Raw genomic sequence first — 18,643 nt, 5'->3', positions numbered from 1 at the left:
ATACAGTGAGATGTTTTTTTTAGTTTCTGGTTTTACTGTTTTGTTGACCGATCCTATATAATTACAGCCACCAGTGTCCACTCTCTTGCAGAAAAGCTTGGGTTCACTCCTGTGGGATTCTGGGTAATGGCAGCTGATGTTCACAGTTTCTCCTACATAGGCATTGATGGTCTTACCACAGCATGAGTCTGTCAATCATACACATTCAGGTCAAAACGTTTGCATTTATTAATAGTTCTTAATGTTTCTTTTGTTCTAGGATTTGCTATGTTAATAAAAGGGAAATATGCCACTTTAGGAACACTTCAGAGATCAGATCTGCATCAGCCTCACTTCCCTTACAGCTACAAACGTATGAAAGTATCAAGTTTATCTTAACCTGTATACATTTATATTTTCAGCATTTAGCAGATGCCCTTATCGAGGGTGATTTACAAAAGTACAGTTTGGCAAAATTGTTATTATTTCTGAAAGCTTTAATTGATGAAGTGATTTTGGCAAAATTGTATGTTACATGCTACTAACCTGCTGTTACATTGAGCTTCACTTCAGTGTAGGCGTGCAGTTGATCAGATACATTAACAGCACACTGGTATGTTCCAGTGTCATTTACACTCAGCTCTCTGATAAACACATTAAAGAATCCTGCACTTCTGTTATCACGAATTGAGAATCTGTCTTTATGAGTCCACGTACTGTTTGGATTTGTTGTTATTTGATCTAAACATGACTGATCTGTTACATTCTTACAGAAAGATTTCAATTTGGTTTTGTATTCATCCTCATATTTGCACTTGATGGTGACTCCTCCTCCTCCACATGCAGTCACTGATCTAGACACCACATCCTTGGACTCTCCTGTATCTGAAAGACATGACAAACATCCATGTAAGCAATGGCTTCATATTGAAGTTGATCATTTTGTTTCAATTCATCCTTCCCCTTTTCTCAGCTGTGTTTTAGTCTTGGTTTGATTTGTTCTGCACCTTCTGTATGTCACTGTATGAAATTCCCTGGGAGATGTTATCAGTTATAACACCATTATACCACTGATCATCAGTACTGCAACATGTGTTTGAGGGGTGTGATCTTAAATAGGATGATTACAATGTCACTGTAATGGGGCTCAAACCCAGGACAGAGAGGTGATGATCCTGACACTGCTGGGTGAGTTACCACACTTTAATGAAGGTGAGCCCGTGTTCAAAACAGTTAGATCTTAGAACAGGTAAAACAAGAGAAGTAAAAAAACAACAACAGTAGGGAATCTAACCCCGACCACTTTGTTGCAAAGCAAACGAGCTCCCGCTAGACTAAAATAACCTGCGCGTATATATCGCACTTCACAGGAATGGAGGATGACAAAACAGGAGGAAAAACTAAACACCATGCTGAGCGTGGACAAATGGAAAACAAAGGATGCCACAGGAAGAATGGTAGCCCCGATGCATTGGGGAAAACCAAATTCTGAAACTTCCTAAACAAAAAACAGTAAACAGGAAGGAACATTAGTGGCTAAGGGGAGCCTTGGGAGAGAACCAGACTCGAGAGGGGAAAACTGGAGAAGGGAGGGGACATGTAAAAACACAGACAACCCTTACAGCACAGAAGAGAGGTGTAGCACAAGGGCTCACAGACCTCCATACCCAGAGTTACTGGCTTAGGAGCTTGGATCAAAACTTTAGCAAAGACCCAACACTGAGTGACTGTGTCACTGGGCTTATATAGATCTACCCCAGCTGTTGGGCATCAAGCCTGATTAGTAGTGTGCCTGGTGCCAACCCTTACAGTCACACTGTCATAAGGACACTCAGGACTTCTGTGGTTCAGAAACTCCAGTGGCTCAGAGACTTCCAAGTAAAAGTGGAAAAAATATATATATATTTTTTTTATTTCTATGAGGTTTTTGTGGTTACCCATATTTAAAATTAATTCTGTCACTGTTCTATTGCTTCATCTTCAGAAACTGTACTGCTGTAGTGTCACCCATGGGTCTGTTGTTGCTAACACAAGGATTGCTCTTTCCTGTAGATGTTACTCACAGCTATCAAGAGGAAGTGAGCTCCAGCTGCTGCTGGATTCAGCACTTACTCATTTTTGTTGTCCTGTCGTAAACTACAGCTGTTTGGCAACATGCCAATATCATATTTCTAAAAAGGTGAAAGGTTAGAGGATCTTCCCATTTGGGTTTTATTTAGTAATATGCTGGTTATAATTTAAATGTGTGCTTCACTTTAGAACAAATGTGACTACTTTGTCAAATGTGACAAATGTGACTACGAGTATACATCAGGTACGAGTATACATCCACACTGGTACATTTTATTGACTTCCACAATGAGGCCTCTGATCTTCCTGTTTTACACATTTCAAAATGCATTTCTGATTCAGTCAACACACAGTGGCAATGAACTGCTAATCAAACTATCTTTGAGTTTGTGTTAACTCTTTAAGTCTCATCTTTGCACTTCATGGCGACTCCCAAAAATCCAGTTACGTTTGTTGAGATCCCAGTAAGATCTAAAAATTCACCAAAACTGACCATCTAAACAAAGACTATATTTGACCCTGCTGATAATAATGATTAAAGGTTGATTTTCATACCTGAGATCACGTGCATTGTGAAGATGAGAATAATCTTCATTCTGAGTTCAGCTTTATGTTTACTGCCTCCAACTCCTAGATTAGATGTGTGTTAGAGATTGTGTGTGTCTGTCTATGTAGGTCCCTGCCCCTGTATCTGGGCTTACTAACTCTGTTCATCTTCTTATGGCTTAACTCATATGAAAAAAAACCCTCATTTCTATTTTTGAGGGCGATGAAAATAGAATGGCCTTAAGCCTCCTACTATGGAAAGAGAAACATGCATCTAAAACTATTTTTGTTCTCTCTCTCTCTCTCTCTCTCTCTCTCTCTCTCTCTCTCTCTCTCTCTCGCTCTCTCTCTCTCTCTCTCTCTCTCAGCTCGGCAGTCAAGGGGACTTGTCCCTCCACATTTGCGCACCCTGTCATGAAGAGATGTAGACCAGGATGAGTTCTCCATCCCACACACCCTGCACTCCACCCTTCTCTACTTTACCAAGACAGTAGAGACAGTCTGGGTTTGACTGCCTTTATGTATCTGAGTCTTGTGTTCATGCCTTTTCTGTGGTTCTGGGTGTGACAGTGATTATTTACTTATATTTTTGTATTTCTAGAATGCTAGAATACATTTATATTATAAATAAGCAGAGGAGGAAGAAGAACTGGAATTTCATTGGCCTCATCCCCCATTTTAACCATTTTAACCAATAACAGTTTTAATCATAGAAATGATGGTTTGTTCCACACCACCATGTTTACACTAATCTAGTGTCTTATTTTACTATATGATGCTAAGTCTAAGTGATCATTTGCTGTTAGGGGATGCTGTTCAAACAGTAGTTTCAGCCCTGTAGACAGTGCCTGGCACTCTGCCCACTGCTGCTGGGTGAGAGACCTCAGTGGTAGCTTTCTGGTTAAGGTAATTGATGTTTCATTGGAAGGTTGCTGATTCAAGCCCTGACATTGTTGGGCCTCTGATCAAGGCCATTAACTCTCAATTGCTCAAGTTGTACTCAGTCATAACTGTAAATTGCTTTGGATAAAAGAGTCAGCTCAATGCTATTAATATACAATAGTGTCTGAAGTTCCTAAGTGAATGATGAATGTGTTTAACCAAATAGATCTTCTATATAAATATGGTCCACTGTATCCCAAGCCAGTATTTATTATGATTGCTACTAGCTCTGTAAGCCTGGACCTCAAAACTGCCTGCCACACCACTATTTCAGACAACTAGACTAGCTAGTTAATTGTGCTAATAACATGCCGAAACTGTCTCTTACATTTCAATGTGTAGGCCCTACTGTTTAAAACTCAGTTATTGCGACATAGAGGAAGTAGCTTCGCTATAGCTTTGGATCTCATACCTTGTATTAATAACACATACAGTAAAAAGTTCTTAACCACTTCCTGTGTAAATCATTATTTCATATCTGCTGCAGCCCTTTAGTCTACTGCCCTGGAAACTTGAACAAACATTGTACTCATTAATATTATGATGTATTGTAACTGCATCTACTTCTTTGGATGCTGTGAGCTGCTAACTTACTTTTAATACCTATCTCCTTCATACAGAAACCCAAAAAGCCATGCAGTGATTATTAATAATTAATAATTGTTATTTGATTAGAATATTTATCAGATTGTTCATAATTGACCCTCATGCTGTGGAAAGTCCATTAGAAAGTCTGGCATGTAAGAAGAGCCGTAAGCCTCAGCTGCAGTTATTCCAAAGAAAAGACCCCAAGTGGACACTGCATACAATTATAGATTGGGAGCTCAGACATCAGCTTTACGTGATATTCTCAGTCATTCTCACAGTTTTATGTGTTCAGATGTTTGCAGTGACATACTAGTTTCTCAGGAGGAAATTTACAGTCTTCTTTACTTAACAGTCATGCTCCACTTAGGTGGGCTTTAAGTAGATCAGAAGTTTGTCTCTGGAAAAAAATGTTAAAACCGTAGAAGGTATATGGTTTAAACATAATATATTAACAATGAAAATAAAGCAATCGTCCCTTCACTCGTGAATTATATGATCCACTTTCTCTCTCCTACTCTTCCCCCGCCCTGTTCTCCCAGAAGCTGTGCAGTAGCTGCACTGATCACATGCGCTCATGCACACAGCAGTGCCAGTTACAGTCTGTGTGTCTGTGGTGTGGTGGCTGTACAGAACATCCAAAAAGTCAGATGTTCTTCCTTCACAGGTGAGGGAATGATGTACAGGTGTGTGTGTGTGTGTGTGTGTGTGTGTGTGTGTGTGTGTGTGTGTGTGTGTGTGTGTGTGTGTGTGTGTGTGTGTGAGATGGGGGTGCTGGTCTCATTGTGTGCTTTGCATCACTAAAGCTCTAATCCTAGAATCACCCCTGCTTGTAACTGAATCATTTATTGATCATTGTAACTTACTAGCTTTGTGCTCTAGATGGCAGTATAGACTTTCTTGCTCAGAACAGCACAGGCTTCATGACAAACACAGGCCAGCTGGCTTTATATTCTTTTAAATAAAATGTATGATTCTTATTGTGGGTTTGGGAAGCATTCAAACGATCCAGGCAGAATCCAAACACGAGTCCTCCTTGAAGGTCTCCCTGGTCACAGCATCATTAAAACTGTCTGCATTCTCAAAACTTCACTGATGTATTAGTTGGAGCTTCTGCAGACAACCCTTCTGACTGATGTGTATCACCCACTGAGGAATCAGAAAGAAGTGTGGGTAATTGAGCCGTACAATAAGTGTCCTGATCAGGAGAGTTTGATGGTAGTGAAACAGTATCAGAAACAGTATGTGTAAGATCACAGAGGTTTGTGGGTAATTGGACTTGGTCATAAACAGCTTGAAAGGGGCCAGAAGGGTTTGTGGGTAGACTGACAGTAGAGTAGACTGTAGGAGCTCTAGTGTCTGAGACAGAATGTCTTCTGGTGTCTTACACACTAGTTCGGTATATGTGATGCATATGGTGTGAACTGCTATGACGAGTTTACCAAATAAATAGATTCGGAAGGTTTATATTATGGAGACAAAGAAGACTCCACTAAAACTTATAAAATGGATAAAAAGGGAACACCTTTTGAAAAGAAAAATGAAATTCAGTAAATGCGAAAGAATGAAGATGGTCCCTCATCATTGCAAAGATCGTTACATGATGGTAAGTAAACTTGAATTTATTTTGGAAATACTAATTTAGCATACAAGTTCATAATATAAGTATTGCGGTTGAAAGCAGTATTATTTGCAGTATTATACATTTAGTGGTCACTTTATTAGACACATAACTATGTTGATGGGGTTATCCCCTCCATTTGACTGCACTCCTGGGCCTTTATTATTATTATTATTATTATTATATTTACATTTACGGCATTTAGCAGACGCTCTTATCCAGAGCGACTTACAAAAGTGCGTTGTCATTTACTCATAGAATATATCCTAGTACAGTAGAGCAGGTTATTATTATTATTATTATTATATTTGTTTTAATTTGTGGGTGGTGGGGTAACTATAATCTATGTGGCTCTTACTCTGGCACTAGGTCTATCTTGGTATCAAGGCTACAGTTCTATTAATATCTTGTGTCTTTCTGGGGAAATAACTGTAATATTATTTAAAATTGTCAGCTACATTTTACTATAGAGGTGGTGGGGGTACTCCTAACTTCAGGCAGGGTGTCACAGTACACTCCCCCTCCAACTGATCATGTGGAATGGCCCAGTTCACTATTGACTGTATTCATTGTGACTTGTTTGTAACCACACCCACTTGTTAGCACATTCTTTTCATTTATACATGCACCTGTGTGCGTGTAGTTCACTTGGTCATTGGTACATGTTACATGTTCACACTGCACTAGTTACATGTGAGTGCTGTTAACATTTATTGTGTAATTTTTATATTTATAGCATTTAGCAGACACTTTTATCCAAAGCAACTTATAATTATGACTACAGTTTGAGGGTCAAGGGCCCAACAGTGGCAAATTGGCAGTGGTGGGGCTTGAATTGTCAACCCTCTGATTAGCCAACTACCTTAACCACTGAACCACCACTGCCCCCACCTACATTAATACACTCTGGCTGTCACACAGAGGCTACAGATTGTTCACGTTGTGCTATTACTTTGAAACAGATTCATGAATTCTAAATTGATTTTCATCCAATATAGCATGCCAGAGGTGATTTTGGCAACACCTGGAGGAGGAGAACATGAGTTTTTGGAGGCTTAGAGATCAATAATAATTCTAGAAGACCTGTTCTGTGACTGGGGAAAAGCAGATCTTTCTAATGGTCATAAATGAACATCATATTGAGCGGACCTGGAAAACATTCAAACATGAGGTATGTGCAAAGATTAGGAGCATACTGTCTTCACATGATGCAGAGAAGCTAGTCCATGCAGTCATCACTTCTAGATTGGACTACTGTAATGCCTCACTATCTGGTTGTACCAAGAAGTGCATAAACAAGCTGCAGAATAAGAATGTACTGCAGGGGCAGAGCCTTTTCCTATAATTCTCCCATATTATGGAATATTATTATGGCATTGGGTAATTGAGCCATACAATAAGTGTCCTGATCAGGAGAGCTTGATGGTAGTGGAGCAGTAGCAGAAACAGCATATGAAAAATTACAGGGGTTTGTGGATAAATGGGTGTTGGCATAAACAGTTTGGGAGGAATCACAGGGGTTTGTGGGTAGATTGACAGTAGAGTAGGCTGTAGGAGCTCCAGCATCTGAGACAGAATGACTTCTGGTGTCTTTAATCTCCTCACTGTCACAGACAGAAAGTGGAACCTGAGTGAAGAGAAAAAGAAAACAATTTTACAACCATATATTGTTTTTTTCAGTATATCCTCTCTTATATACATGTATATCTGAAGATTCCATGGAGTAACTGCAGTGTACTATAGTAAAATATGTAGAAGTAGTCAAAATTGCAGTGAAGTACTCAAGGTTTCCAGGAAAACAGGAAGTTTCAGACAGAGATCCTTCATCAGCTGTGCTAGAAAAGTGCTTATTTTTCTTTGAGTTTCAAAAACAGATGAAAACTGGAACAGTTGTTCCTCCTGCCTATTTAAACCACAAAAAAGTTGTCACCATCCCCAGTGTAAATGCTACAGAACTGGATATGATACATGCAGTAAAATACAAACGCAGTGGGTGTAAACAAACGGGGCTTCCAAAAACATGGTCACAAAACAGTCAGCAACAGGTTGAGGGATACACAATACACAAAAGAGCAGTGACAAAAACATCAGAGAGGGAAATACTAATACAAGCGTCAAAAAACAAAAACAGGTCAGCACACGGGAAAGGCAAAAAAACAGAGAAATCAGGAGGTCCTGAACGAGGAAGTGGGTTGTGATTGGTGGAGTTGCAGGTTCGGCAGGGAGCACACAGTGATTTAGAATCAAATTGTCTTTAGAGATCTGTATTATCAGACCTAAAATTTGTACCTATAAAGCCTCCTACTAATGAATGTAAGTCCATTACTGGCATACATTTCTTGGCTATATAATCATATTTTAATAAAGACTATTTATTAATATATGCAAAAAGGTTATTGGTAACATACATTTCAATAAACCAACTAAAAGGTTAATCTACCAAAGGAGTAATACTCTGCACTTAAAAATTTAAACAAATGGAGTGATATTATTAAATGATATGGGTATTATTGTTCAACATCTTTGGATAGCTGTGGATTTCCTAAGGGAGTCATAGATGATGCCTTTGCTTGTGATTTACCTGTTCAGAGAATGGATGCACTGACCAGTATCAGTCTACTGTTGGAGCCAAATTCAATATGTATTATAATGGTTTAGTATATATTACAAATATAAAAGTTTATCATATGTTAGTATATATTTCAAAAAGTATTATAATGAATATATTTTTTTGTTTTCCTACTGGACCTGCAATACATTAATCAGTTTGTTTGGCCAAGAAGAGATTATCTTACATCAGATCTGGCAGTGTAGTTACTTGCTATCACTAACTAGTTCACCTACACACTGGTCACTGCTTAGTCAGCCTGTGTGTCACTCTAAAGTGTAGAGTGTATATATATATATATATATATATATATATATATATATATATATATATATCCACTATTTCAGTGTAGAAGATACAGATGCTGCAGAGCATGTTTGACTGGGAGAAGATTATGTACGATATGTACCACTGGCAGGTAGTGTAAGTGTCTGATATGGAGAAATGCTGAAGTGCAGAAGAAAGAGCTGGAGGGTGAAGGCAACAGTTGTTCCCGTGGTAATCGGAGCACTAGGGGCTGTGACCCCAAAACTGCAAGACTGGCTCCAACAGATCCCAGGAACAACATCTGAGACCTCGGTCCAGAAGTGTGCAGTCTTGGGAATAGCTAAGATACTATGCAGGACTCTCAAACTACCAGGCCTCTGGCAGAGGACCCGAGCTTGAAGGAAAACCACCCAGAGGGTGAGCAGGGAATTGTGTATGAACAATGTAACACAAATAATAATAGTGTAATATACAATATTCTTTTTTTTTCTTTTTTTTTTTTTTTGCTGTTTTTTTAATTGCATTTGTTGTTGGCAGTGGTAGCTTAGTAATTAAGGTACTTGACTTGCAATTGGAAGGTTGCTGTTTCAAGCCCCACCACTACCAATTTGCCACTGTTGGGCCTCTGAGCAAGGCCCTTAACCCTCAATGGCTCATGTTGTGCTCAGTCAGAACCGTAAGTCGCTTTGTTTAAAAGGGTCAGCTAAATGCCGTGAAAGTTGTCTCTTCTTTCAATGCCATTCAGAGTTTGAACACTAGATGGTGTCAAGAGCAGCAGGTTTACATAGAGCAGGGGTGGGCAATAAATTTTCCCATGGGGCCACATGAGAAATTGGAATGGTTTTAGAGGGCCGGACGAATATACTTAACTCAGTTCTACACAATACCTATATAGTGTATACAGTATATATACTATCCCTTCATAAAAAATAAAAAAAAACAGTAAATGAAACATTACAATAACATGAAAATGTGCAGCACAAAATTATAGCACAATTTAACAAACTTCGTGTACCTCCCCAAGTCAGCCATGCATTGATTTAGTGTACTTATCACAGTGTAATAGGTGTTGTAGTTACACATTTACTTTTGACTTCAAATTTTCCAACGATCTGACGCGGGCCGGTCAGAGATAGTTAGAGGGCCGGATGTGGCCCGCGGGCCGTACAATGCCCAGGTCTGACATGGAGTATAAGTTAGCACACAAGACAAGCTAATGAGAGAGATTTACTGAGATAACTTTGAAGGAACTATTTATTTAGACGTTTATATTTATAGATAATTTCTTAATAAATTCACTCAACTTCCAGAACAGAATTGTTATTAAGACGTTCCTTAATTACTTGTGGTACATATTTAAATTTGCTCACTCATATCAAGTCACCCTCTAGGGGTGTGTCTGAGGTAGCAAATGCATCACAATCTTATACAACGTAGTGCACAATTCACTAGTGAATGTGGTGAATATCTGTTCCAACTGTGACCAGAACTCACCCCATGGCTGTGAGAGGAGTCATGCAGACACCGGGTTTGGGGTGAGGCTGAGAGAATGTTGACAATAAACCACAAATTAATTAATGACAAATATGTTGTAACGGTGAATCAATTTAAAGATAAACATAAGTTAATCAATGAAATGATAAATGAGTATATATCTCGTCCGTTTATTTGATATTTGAGCTATTCACATGCATGTATATTTCTAGCCAGCAGAGGGCAGCAACAGGCTGTCACTGTTAGACACACTGGGGCCTAATAAATCCCATTTCTTACTAATGAAAATGGAGCAGATGCACACTGTCTTTAGTACAAGTAGTTAAATGATATAAAGATGTTTAACATAATTAGTTCACACATTATGTGGAATCTGTGTGTGTGTGTGTGTGTGTGTTTCCTACCTTTTGATGTCTTCTTTTTCTTTAGCTTTCCCAGCATTATTACACACACCAGAAGAATGATTGTTATTATGACCAAAACCACAAATAAGGTAATGAAGGATCCTAGTAAAGCATTAGAGACGAGAGCACAGATCTCAGTCTCTGGTAGAACAACAGGGGCCACATATACTACATAGAATTTATATGAAATCATATGTGCATGCAATACTGCTATTTCTGCTATTTTGTCATTAGAGAAAATAGAACTGATCTGATTCAGTGTAACTACATGTCAAGTTTTGTGGTCATAGCAAGTCAGAATCTTCTCTAATTCCACGACACAAAATAGCAGGTACACATGGTCTGGAAGCCTTTCACATACATTGTGGGTACAGGCCTTTATAGATACATTTATGACCTTGAGTATGTGTCACTGGATCACTGGCTGTACAGGCTTTATCGGGTTTTGGACCAGTTCGGTTGCTGATAATATTAACCGTGTATTTATTTATTTATTTATTTATTTTTGGGGGGGGGGTTCCTCTAACAGTAAGCCTGGGGTTATAGTTGTCGACATGCAGATGCTACAGAGGTAGTGATGTACATGTATGCTGTGCTGTTATACTGTGTGTGTAAAGTGTGTAGGAATGAGTGTGTGAGGGCGAGGTGACAGGGATGTGTGATATGGTAGAGTGAGATAATGTGGTTTGAGCTGGGCTGGGTGTGTAACGTCCCTGTAGTGATATCATTCACGGCCCTGCCTGCCATCTAAACTGACAGAGAGGTTTTTAGCTTTTACTCTTTAGAGTGTAGTTTGCTATCCACTGAAATGGCTCAGGAACAGCTCACAGGAATCTACACTAGTAAGATTACAACAGTTTCCAGGAAATATACAAGTAGATACATTCCATTCATCTTAGAATTTAATGTTAATTATTTTATATAGATGTAGCTGGAACTATTAAAGATGACATTACAGCTGAAACATTAAGTTTCTCAAAACTCCAGTGTTACTTAAATCTTACTTAGAGACAGTGGACAGGAGTTCACAACCATGTTCAGCAGCCAGATTTAAAAATTTGTTTGTCAGTGGAAAACAATGATTACATTTAGCTAACGATCTTGCATGAATCACAGATAACTGCAAGCAGAAAGCCATTATTACAGAGGGTTCATTTTAAAGAAGTGAATGCTACTGTAAAATGCTAAGGACAAATGTCTCAGCTGGACAGGAGACATGACAGTTATAGAAAATAGAAGCTCTTCACACTCTAACCTGCAGTGGTCAGTCGCATGGCTCAAACTCATATGTAACCATGGCAACACTTCCTGTGTCTCTCTCTGTTCTATGGTGGTGCTGTGCTTGTTTTCTCTCTCATTATTTCTGTCTCTCTCTCTCATGTTAAAGAACTGCCAAACTCAAAGTGTATAAAAACAGCCCAACATATATGAACCATTAAACTACTTGCCTACTTGGTCCATGTGAAGCTATTCATACTCACAGTGATTATTTGATTATATTTCTATATTCCTGTTGAGGTACTATTTAGCAGGATAGTATCAGTGTTTAAGAATATGTATATATTCTAATAGTAAGAATTAATTTAGTGTCCTCTATCTTACACTGACCACTTTTAATCACACTCTGTGTATTGGTCAATCAGTGTTTACACCGTCACTCACCAGTATATTCCTCCATCCTCTGATCTCAGATCAGTGATGGTAATACTGAAGACTCAGCCTTCTGTTACATCATCCAGAGAAAATTTTCTACAGCATTTAATGTTAGTGTTTATTCAAAAAAAGAAAAGCTTACAGTGAACAAAAACATGTGCAAATGAGAGTGGCCTTGCTCAGGGGCCCAACAGTGGTAACCTAGCAATGTTGTGGCTTAAAACAGCATAACCCCTTGTTAGGCATGTAAATAGATAGATGTCTACCTTCTACCTCTGCCTACCTCCAGATGACCATGTGGACTCAGTATACACCGATGTGCTGGGATCAGGTGTTGGAGGGGTGTAGGTGGCGTGTGAGACAATAACATTCATAGGTGTGTCTGAAACAGAAACAGACTTCTAAATTTCAAATATTTCTCATATTCAGTACACACAAAAATCTTGCTTTTTTATGTATTATAAATCCCAACTTCACATAATTGCCTCAGTTAATCATCATCATCATCATCATCATCATCATCATCATCATCATCATCATCATCATCATTGTCCTCATCTGCTCATCACTCACCCACTTTAACCACTAACAGAATCTCTGTGTAGTGATCACGCACTTTCTGCTGTGTTGCACACCAGTATTTTCCTCCATCCTCTGATCTCAGATCAGTGATGGTGACAGTGAAGACTCTGGCTGCTGTGTCATCATTCAGAGAGAGTCTCTCGTCTTTAGCAGTTTTAGAATCAACAGGGATGTTCTTAGTCCGGAAAGTATAACACTCTCCTCTGCAGAGGTACTTCAAGTGGGTTTCATATCCAGACTTATAGGGGCATCTGATCTGAACTGAACGGCCCTTGTATCCAGTTACTGTAGTTACAGCAGCAGTTCCAGCTGTAAAATAAATCATTGTGTTAGTAATGTACAGTACATGCAGAAGATCCACTGTTATGACTATTCACTTCACTACCAAGTCCCTCTCTGTGTGGCAGGTAAACTAATAATGTGCTGAACCTGTCTGATGATAGTGAGCAGTAAATGGAACTCACCTGGGAATAGACTGGACAAGACGAGTATAAGTGTCCACATGTTGAACTGGGTGGTGAGAGTTCTGTGAGAACTGTCTCATAGTCTGACACTTCCCCCTTCAGTTCTCATCACTGCTTAAAGTGGTGTGTGTAACCAATCACCGCCTCTATTCTCTCTCATTTTTTCAGAGCTCTTCTCTCTGTCTTTGGATTTCTCATTTTGTTCTCTTTTCTCTCTTTCTATCTTTCTTTCAGAGTGTGACTGAACTGAGTTCACTGAGAGTGTGACGTAGTCCAAGATCAGGTGTAGTATATATCTGGAGAGCCATCACCTAAGTCCTAATGTGACCTCACACACAGTGGTGAACACACTGATGTTAAACAATGATGTGAAGGAAGTCTTGGACATGTTTTGTCCAGGTGTTTTATAAACAATATGCATGTTCAGAAAAACAAAAAACCCACAGTGAGCTCCTGCCACTTCCTTTTTCTTTTTCTCAGACTCATTTCTAAGCCTCCCTGCACCTTTTCCTGTGTGTGTCATTATTTCATATATATACTGTTGTGCTTTCCTTTACTTTAGACTTTTTGCTTTACTGTACATCAGACCAAAGCAGCAACTGTATTGTATGTGTCTGTGTTGCTATGACAAAGACTAAGGTCTCAGATGCTGTCTGTCCTAAATAGTCTGCCGTAATGACGAACTCATCTTATTTATTTGTTTGTTTCCATTTAGGTTAAAAAAGATTCATGTTTTGTTTGACACATTGTCACAAACAAAGAGCTGTACAGTTATTGGTAGCTGGTTCCACAGTTGTACACTCTGCTGCACCACTGTGCCATTTAGTGGTAAAAACATTTTATGCAACCTGGCATTGCTAAATGGGTCCTCTGTCTGGTCCCCATTCCCCTGTAGCAATTTTACCCAGTAGAGTTTAATGTATCCAAACTTCAAACTTTCACTTATCTGACACATTTATATAGTACCTTTCTCAACACAAGGACTCTTTACATACAGAAACCAGCATGTTACAATCAAATCACTCACACACCTATGAGAAGCAGGGACTGTACCCCCTAGAGGAAGGGAGGAGGTTAAGATATTCCCAGTTAGTCAAAGGTCCATGCTACAGTACAGCATACCAGTACTGCCATCTAGAGTTCAGTGAGCATCACTGCAGCTGCAGTACGAGTACAGCTGCAGTAGAGTATGTCTACCCACTTAATCTCTGAGTGCAACAGGTTTGTCAGCATAGACTGTATACCCTAATAACTTATCATGTCTTTCTGAGGAAAAATAATCACACAGTAAAATGAGGTTTTACTTGTGTGTTTTTGCTCAGTTACTCACATCTGAATGGTGTGAGTGCAATGAATTTTATGGCAGGGATTTATTAGGCGTGGTGTGGAAATAAACTAAAATATCATGAATTGTATTGACGAAGTGATTTATGCACATATGTGATGGTGACCACGTTAAATGTCAGTGAAGCCCTTTGTGCTTGTAATGCAGAACCAGATTTTCCGCTCATTGTATTTTACTTTATTCAAGTTCAAAGTTCAAAGTTCAAAGAGGTTTTATTGTCATTTCAGCTATATACAAGTACACAACAAAAACGAGACAATGTTCCTCCAGGACCATGGTGCAACACAAAACAACAGTGCAACAGACAACATGCTACACAAGTGCAAACAGTACAATATAGTGCAAAAATGTCATTAAATAAACAATAATAAATACAGGACAGGACAAATACAAAATGAGTAGACAATGCAATTATTTAGTCCAGTACACAGTACTGGGCATATGTAAAGCCAGTTGTGCATAGGAAACAGTGACATGCTACCCTGAACATAGCAGTCACCGGTAGCAGCCAGAACAGTTCAGAGTACAGTGCTGGTTTAGTACAGCAAGTAGGATAATGTGCAAGACTGCAACAGGAGTGCATAGTTTATTTGTGTGAGGTTTGACTTCAGCACTAGTCCGATGCAGAACAATGTGTTAGTGTGTGTATATGTATGTATGTACATTTATGGTTGTTAAATTGCATTAATAAACCTGTAGTTTATTGACACCAGTGATGTTGCTTTTTAAAAGGCCTAAGGTGGTACCTGTTACAATAGACTCCCTTGTAAATATGCTCTGGTCAGTTCAGCAGGAGTAGGGTGTGGCTGCCATTTGTGCTGAACTGGGTGTGTCTGTCTGTGATTTTGGAATAACTAAGTACTGAGGGAAGTGTTTTGTGTTATACAGAGTTTAAAATATACAGTCACCTTCTCCTATTTTCCCTCACTTTGTCATTTTTCTTTAATTCACAAGCACACACACACACACACACACACACACACACACACACACACACACACACACACACACACACACACACACACACACACACACACACATATGCGCATGCAAACACATACACATACAGTAGGCATACATTTCACATAATTTCTTGTTAGAGTCTGTCTTAGGCACCCTGTTATTAGATCCACTTGGACAATTTATTTTAGCTTGTAAAAGGTTTTTTACACACGAAAACCTTTAATATATCAGAAAGCATATTAATATAAAAAGCATATTATTTCCACCAGATGGCACTGTTTCCTCCTGAACTCATCAGGTAAATTCCACTGCCACAAAAACAGAACAAACAGAATAACATTTACATGATACATGTATATTATTATATTATTACTGAGAGTCCTGTGTGCAGAATCAGCTTACTGGCAAACGTTCCTTTGAGAGTTTTAAACAGTGCAGTGCTGCCAGCTCCACAAGTTGAGTAAGGAGATCCGAATACCTACAAATATTTACTCTTCTCCTCCTCACACTTACCCTGAGTGTTGTCTTCTCCCCACACTTACTCTGAGTGTCTTCTGCTCACAATTACTCTGTGGCTTGCACCTCCCCAGATCAGCTGTGCATAGACTGTTATGATAGCTATGCAGTTTCTAAGGGAAGAGTTTTTCTGAGTTGTCAACTGTTTGCAGCCTTTAAATGGATGATTAAATGAGCCGTTGTTCAGTCTTATGTGTTGCTCTGTTGATGACTGGAGAGACTGGGTTTTTTGGTTACACTTAGAAGGTCATGTTGGAGTAAATCACAGAGTCCTCAGCTTCATTGGAGTTTAGTGCGTGGGTTGTGCTTTGCTGAGACACATTTACAGTGCAGTATGTGATGGAGTCAGACGGTTCATCTACACTGGAGTAGATTACAGTGTGTGAAGACCCCACTGTGGTGTAGACAGTGGTGAGTGTGGACGTTACTGCAGTTCTCAGCTCCTGATCTTCAATCTCCTGATAGATGCACTCATTCTGCAGAAGAACAATTTGTGTAAAGATTCTATCTATGTTCATCAATACAGTCAAGCTAAAGTATGTTGAAACCTTCTACATTACTGTGGAATTGTTATAGCACAAATATTGTAGCTATAGAGAAGTTTGCATAGTACCACTTTACTCAGTGTTCTGCAGCCATTTTAAATGCATATCTAGTCTCCTTAATAGATTGAGTGTCCTTCAGAAACATTAACAAAATTCTGGGAGAGAGTAGGTATACAACAGTATTAGCATCACATTTGACTTTGTCCTCAGTACTGTCCCTGTCCACTGGATGGCATGTGGTTTAGATCAAGGCCTGATACCTGTCTAGTGGTGATTGGCATTGAACCTACAAGGATCAGCTCTGTCATGCCTGCAAAACAACAAGAGAAGTTATATTATTATCAGATAGCAATGTACAGAGTGTATTTTTTGTGTGTGTGTGTGTGTGTGTGTGTGTGTGTGTGTGTGTGTGAGTGTGCGTGTGCTGTGTGCGTGTGCGTGAGCGTGAGTGTGTGTGTGTGTGTGTGTGTGTGTGTGTGTGTGAGCCCATGTATTTAACTAAAATGGCAACATGCATCCTTAGGCTGGAGGTCTTAGTTTATAAAAGTTTTATGTGTGTAAAAACACATGCGAAATTGATAAAACGCAGAAATACCTGTTTAAGTTGATCTTCCTAATCCACTGAGCTTTAAAAATGAGAAACATTTAGTACACACAAACATCTTCTTTACACATGTATTTAAATACATGTTGTCATTTGTGCAGCTTGTTTTTTTTATAAATCATCTGCAAGACCTCTTTCTACATGTACAAATTAGGACTTATTACAAATTATTATTTTAGTGGTAAAGGTTGACTTCTTGTAATGCCTGACAGCTGATGTTGATCATTATTAAAGACCTCCATTCACTGAATGATGCTGCTAGTAGTTTGGCTTAGAAGAAGGACTTACTGATCAAACTGTTTTTCAGTTGTTTCTAATTGCACCAGGGGTTATTGAAGCATTCTGAGGTCAAATTGTTATCATCAGTACTGAAAAATTGCCCAAGGACCAATCTGGATTTAAATCTTGATCCTCAACCCAGCTGTTTTCAAAGAGAATATACAGTGCATTCAGAAAGTATTCACAGCACTTGCCTTTTGCCAGATTTTGGATTAAATTCATTTTTTCCCTCATAATTCTACACACAATACCCCATAATGACAAAGTGAAAAAAGTTAGTTTGGAATTTTTGCAAATTTATTTTTTTTTAAAATCACATGTACATAAGTATTCACAGCCTTTGCCATGACACTCAAAACTGAGATCAGGTGCATCCAGTTTCCACTGATCATCCTTAATAGAACTGTAGCCTTTATACCAAGATAGACCTAGTACCAGAGTAAGAGCTACACAGATTATAGTTACCCCACCACCCACAATTTAAAACTAATAATAATAATATTAATAATAATAACCTGTAATAATAACCTGCTGTACTGTACTAGGATTTATTCTATGAGTAAATGACAAAGCACTTTTGTAAGTCGCTCTGGATAAGAGCATCTGCTAAATGCCGCAAATGTAAATGTAATAATAATAATAATAATAATAATAATAAATGTCCTGGAGTGCAGTCAAATGGAGGTGATAACCCATCAACATGGTTATGTGTCTAATAAAGTGACCAGTAAATGTATAATACTGTAAATAATACTGGTTTCAACTGCAATACTTATAAGATGAACTTATATGCTAAATTAGTATTTCCAAAATAAGTTCAAGTTTACTTACCATCATGTAACCATATTTGCAATGATGAGGGACCATCTTCATTCTTTTGCATTTACTGAATTTAATAAGGCTTTCCCTTTGTATCCATTTTATAGGTTTTAGTGGAGTCTTCTTTGTCTCCATAATATAAACCTTCCGAATCTATTTATTTGGTAAACTCGTCATAGCTGTTCACACCATAGGAGGTATGCATCACATATACTGAACTAGTGTGAAAGACACCAGAAGTCATTCTGTCTCAGACACTAGAGCTCCTACAGTCTACTCTACTGTCAGTCTACCCACAAACCCCTCTGGTCCCTCCCAAGCTGTTTATGACCAAGTCCAATTACCCACAAACCTCTG

The 18,643-nt window shown here is 38.7% G+C and overlaps 1 protein-coding gene and 1 long non-coding RNA gene across 2 annotated transcripts; both read right to left on the bottom strand.

Moving 5' to 3' along the window:
• Nucleotides 1-12,472: 12,472 nt before the first annotated feature.
• Nucleotides 12,473-13,303, bottom strand: LOC118242665 (CMRF35-like molecule 5). The gene is made up of 4 exons (XM_035534723.1): nucleotides 13,216-13,303; nucleotides 12,743-13,060; nucleotides 12,532-12,551; nucleotides 12,473-12,490 (listed from the first exon to the last, which is right to left on the bottom strand). Exons 1-4 carry the CDS (start codon nucleotides 13,253-13,255, stop codon nucleotides 12,473-12,475), a joined length of 396 nt encoding a protein of 131 aa, XP_035390616.1. The 5' UTR covers nucleotides 13,256-13,303.
• A 3,144-nt stretch (nucleotides 13,304-16,447) lies between these two features.
• On the bottom strand, nucleotides 16,448-18,385 carry LOC118242729. The gene is made up of 4 exons (XR_004777012.1): nucleotides 18,299-18,385; nucleotides 17,180-17,210; nucleotides 16,845-16,894; nucleotides 16,448-16,515 (listed from the first exon to the last, which is right to left on the bottom strand). It is a non-coding gene; the product is annotated as an uncharacterized LOC118242729 (long non-coding RNA).
• Between the last annotated feature and the right edge of the window lie 258 nt (nucleotides 18,386-18,643).

Source organism: Electrophorus electricus, chromosome 16 (assembly GCF_013358815.1).
Source record: "Electrophorus electricus isolate fEleEle1 chromosome 16, fEleEle1.pri, whole genome shotgun sequence".
NCBI classification, from domain to species: Eukaryota; Metazoa; Chordata; class Actinopteri; order Gymnotiformes; family Gymnotidae; genus Electrophorus; species Electrophorus electricus.
The sequence above is the reverse complement of the archived record's forward strand: the minus strand, read 5'-3'. Positions and strand labels throughout refer to the sequence as shown.

Bases quoted from the DNA above. Each gene is read 5' to 3' on its own strand.
- LOC118242665 (XM_035534723.1), bottom strand. From the start codon at position 13,255: ATGTGGACACTTATACTCGTCTTGTCCAGTCTATTCCCAG. The intron at 13,061-13,215 runs GTGAGTTCCATT...TTTATTTTACAG, and splicing joins CTTGTCCAGTCTATTCCCAG to CTGGAACTGCTGCTGTAACT. The intron at 12,552-12,742 runs GTGAGTGATGAG...TTTCTGTTTCAG, and splicing joins TCTGTTAGTGGTTAAAGTGG to ACACACCTATGAATGTTATT.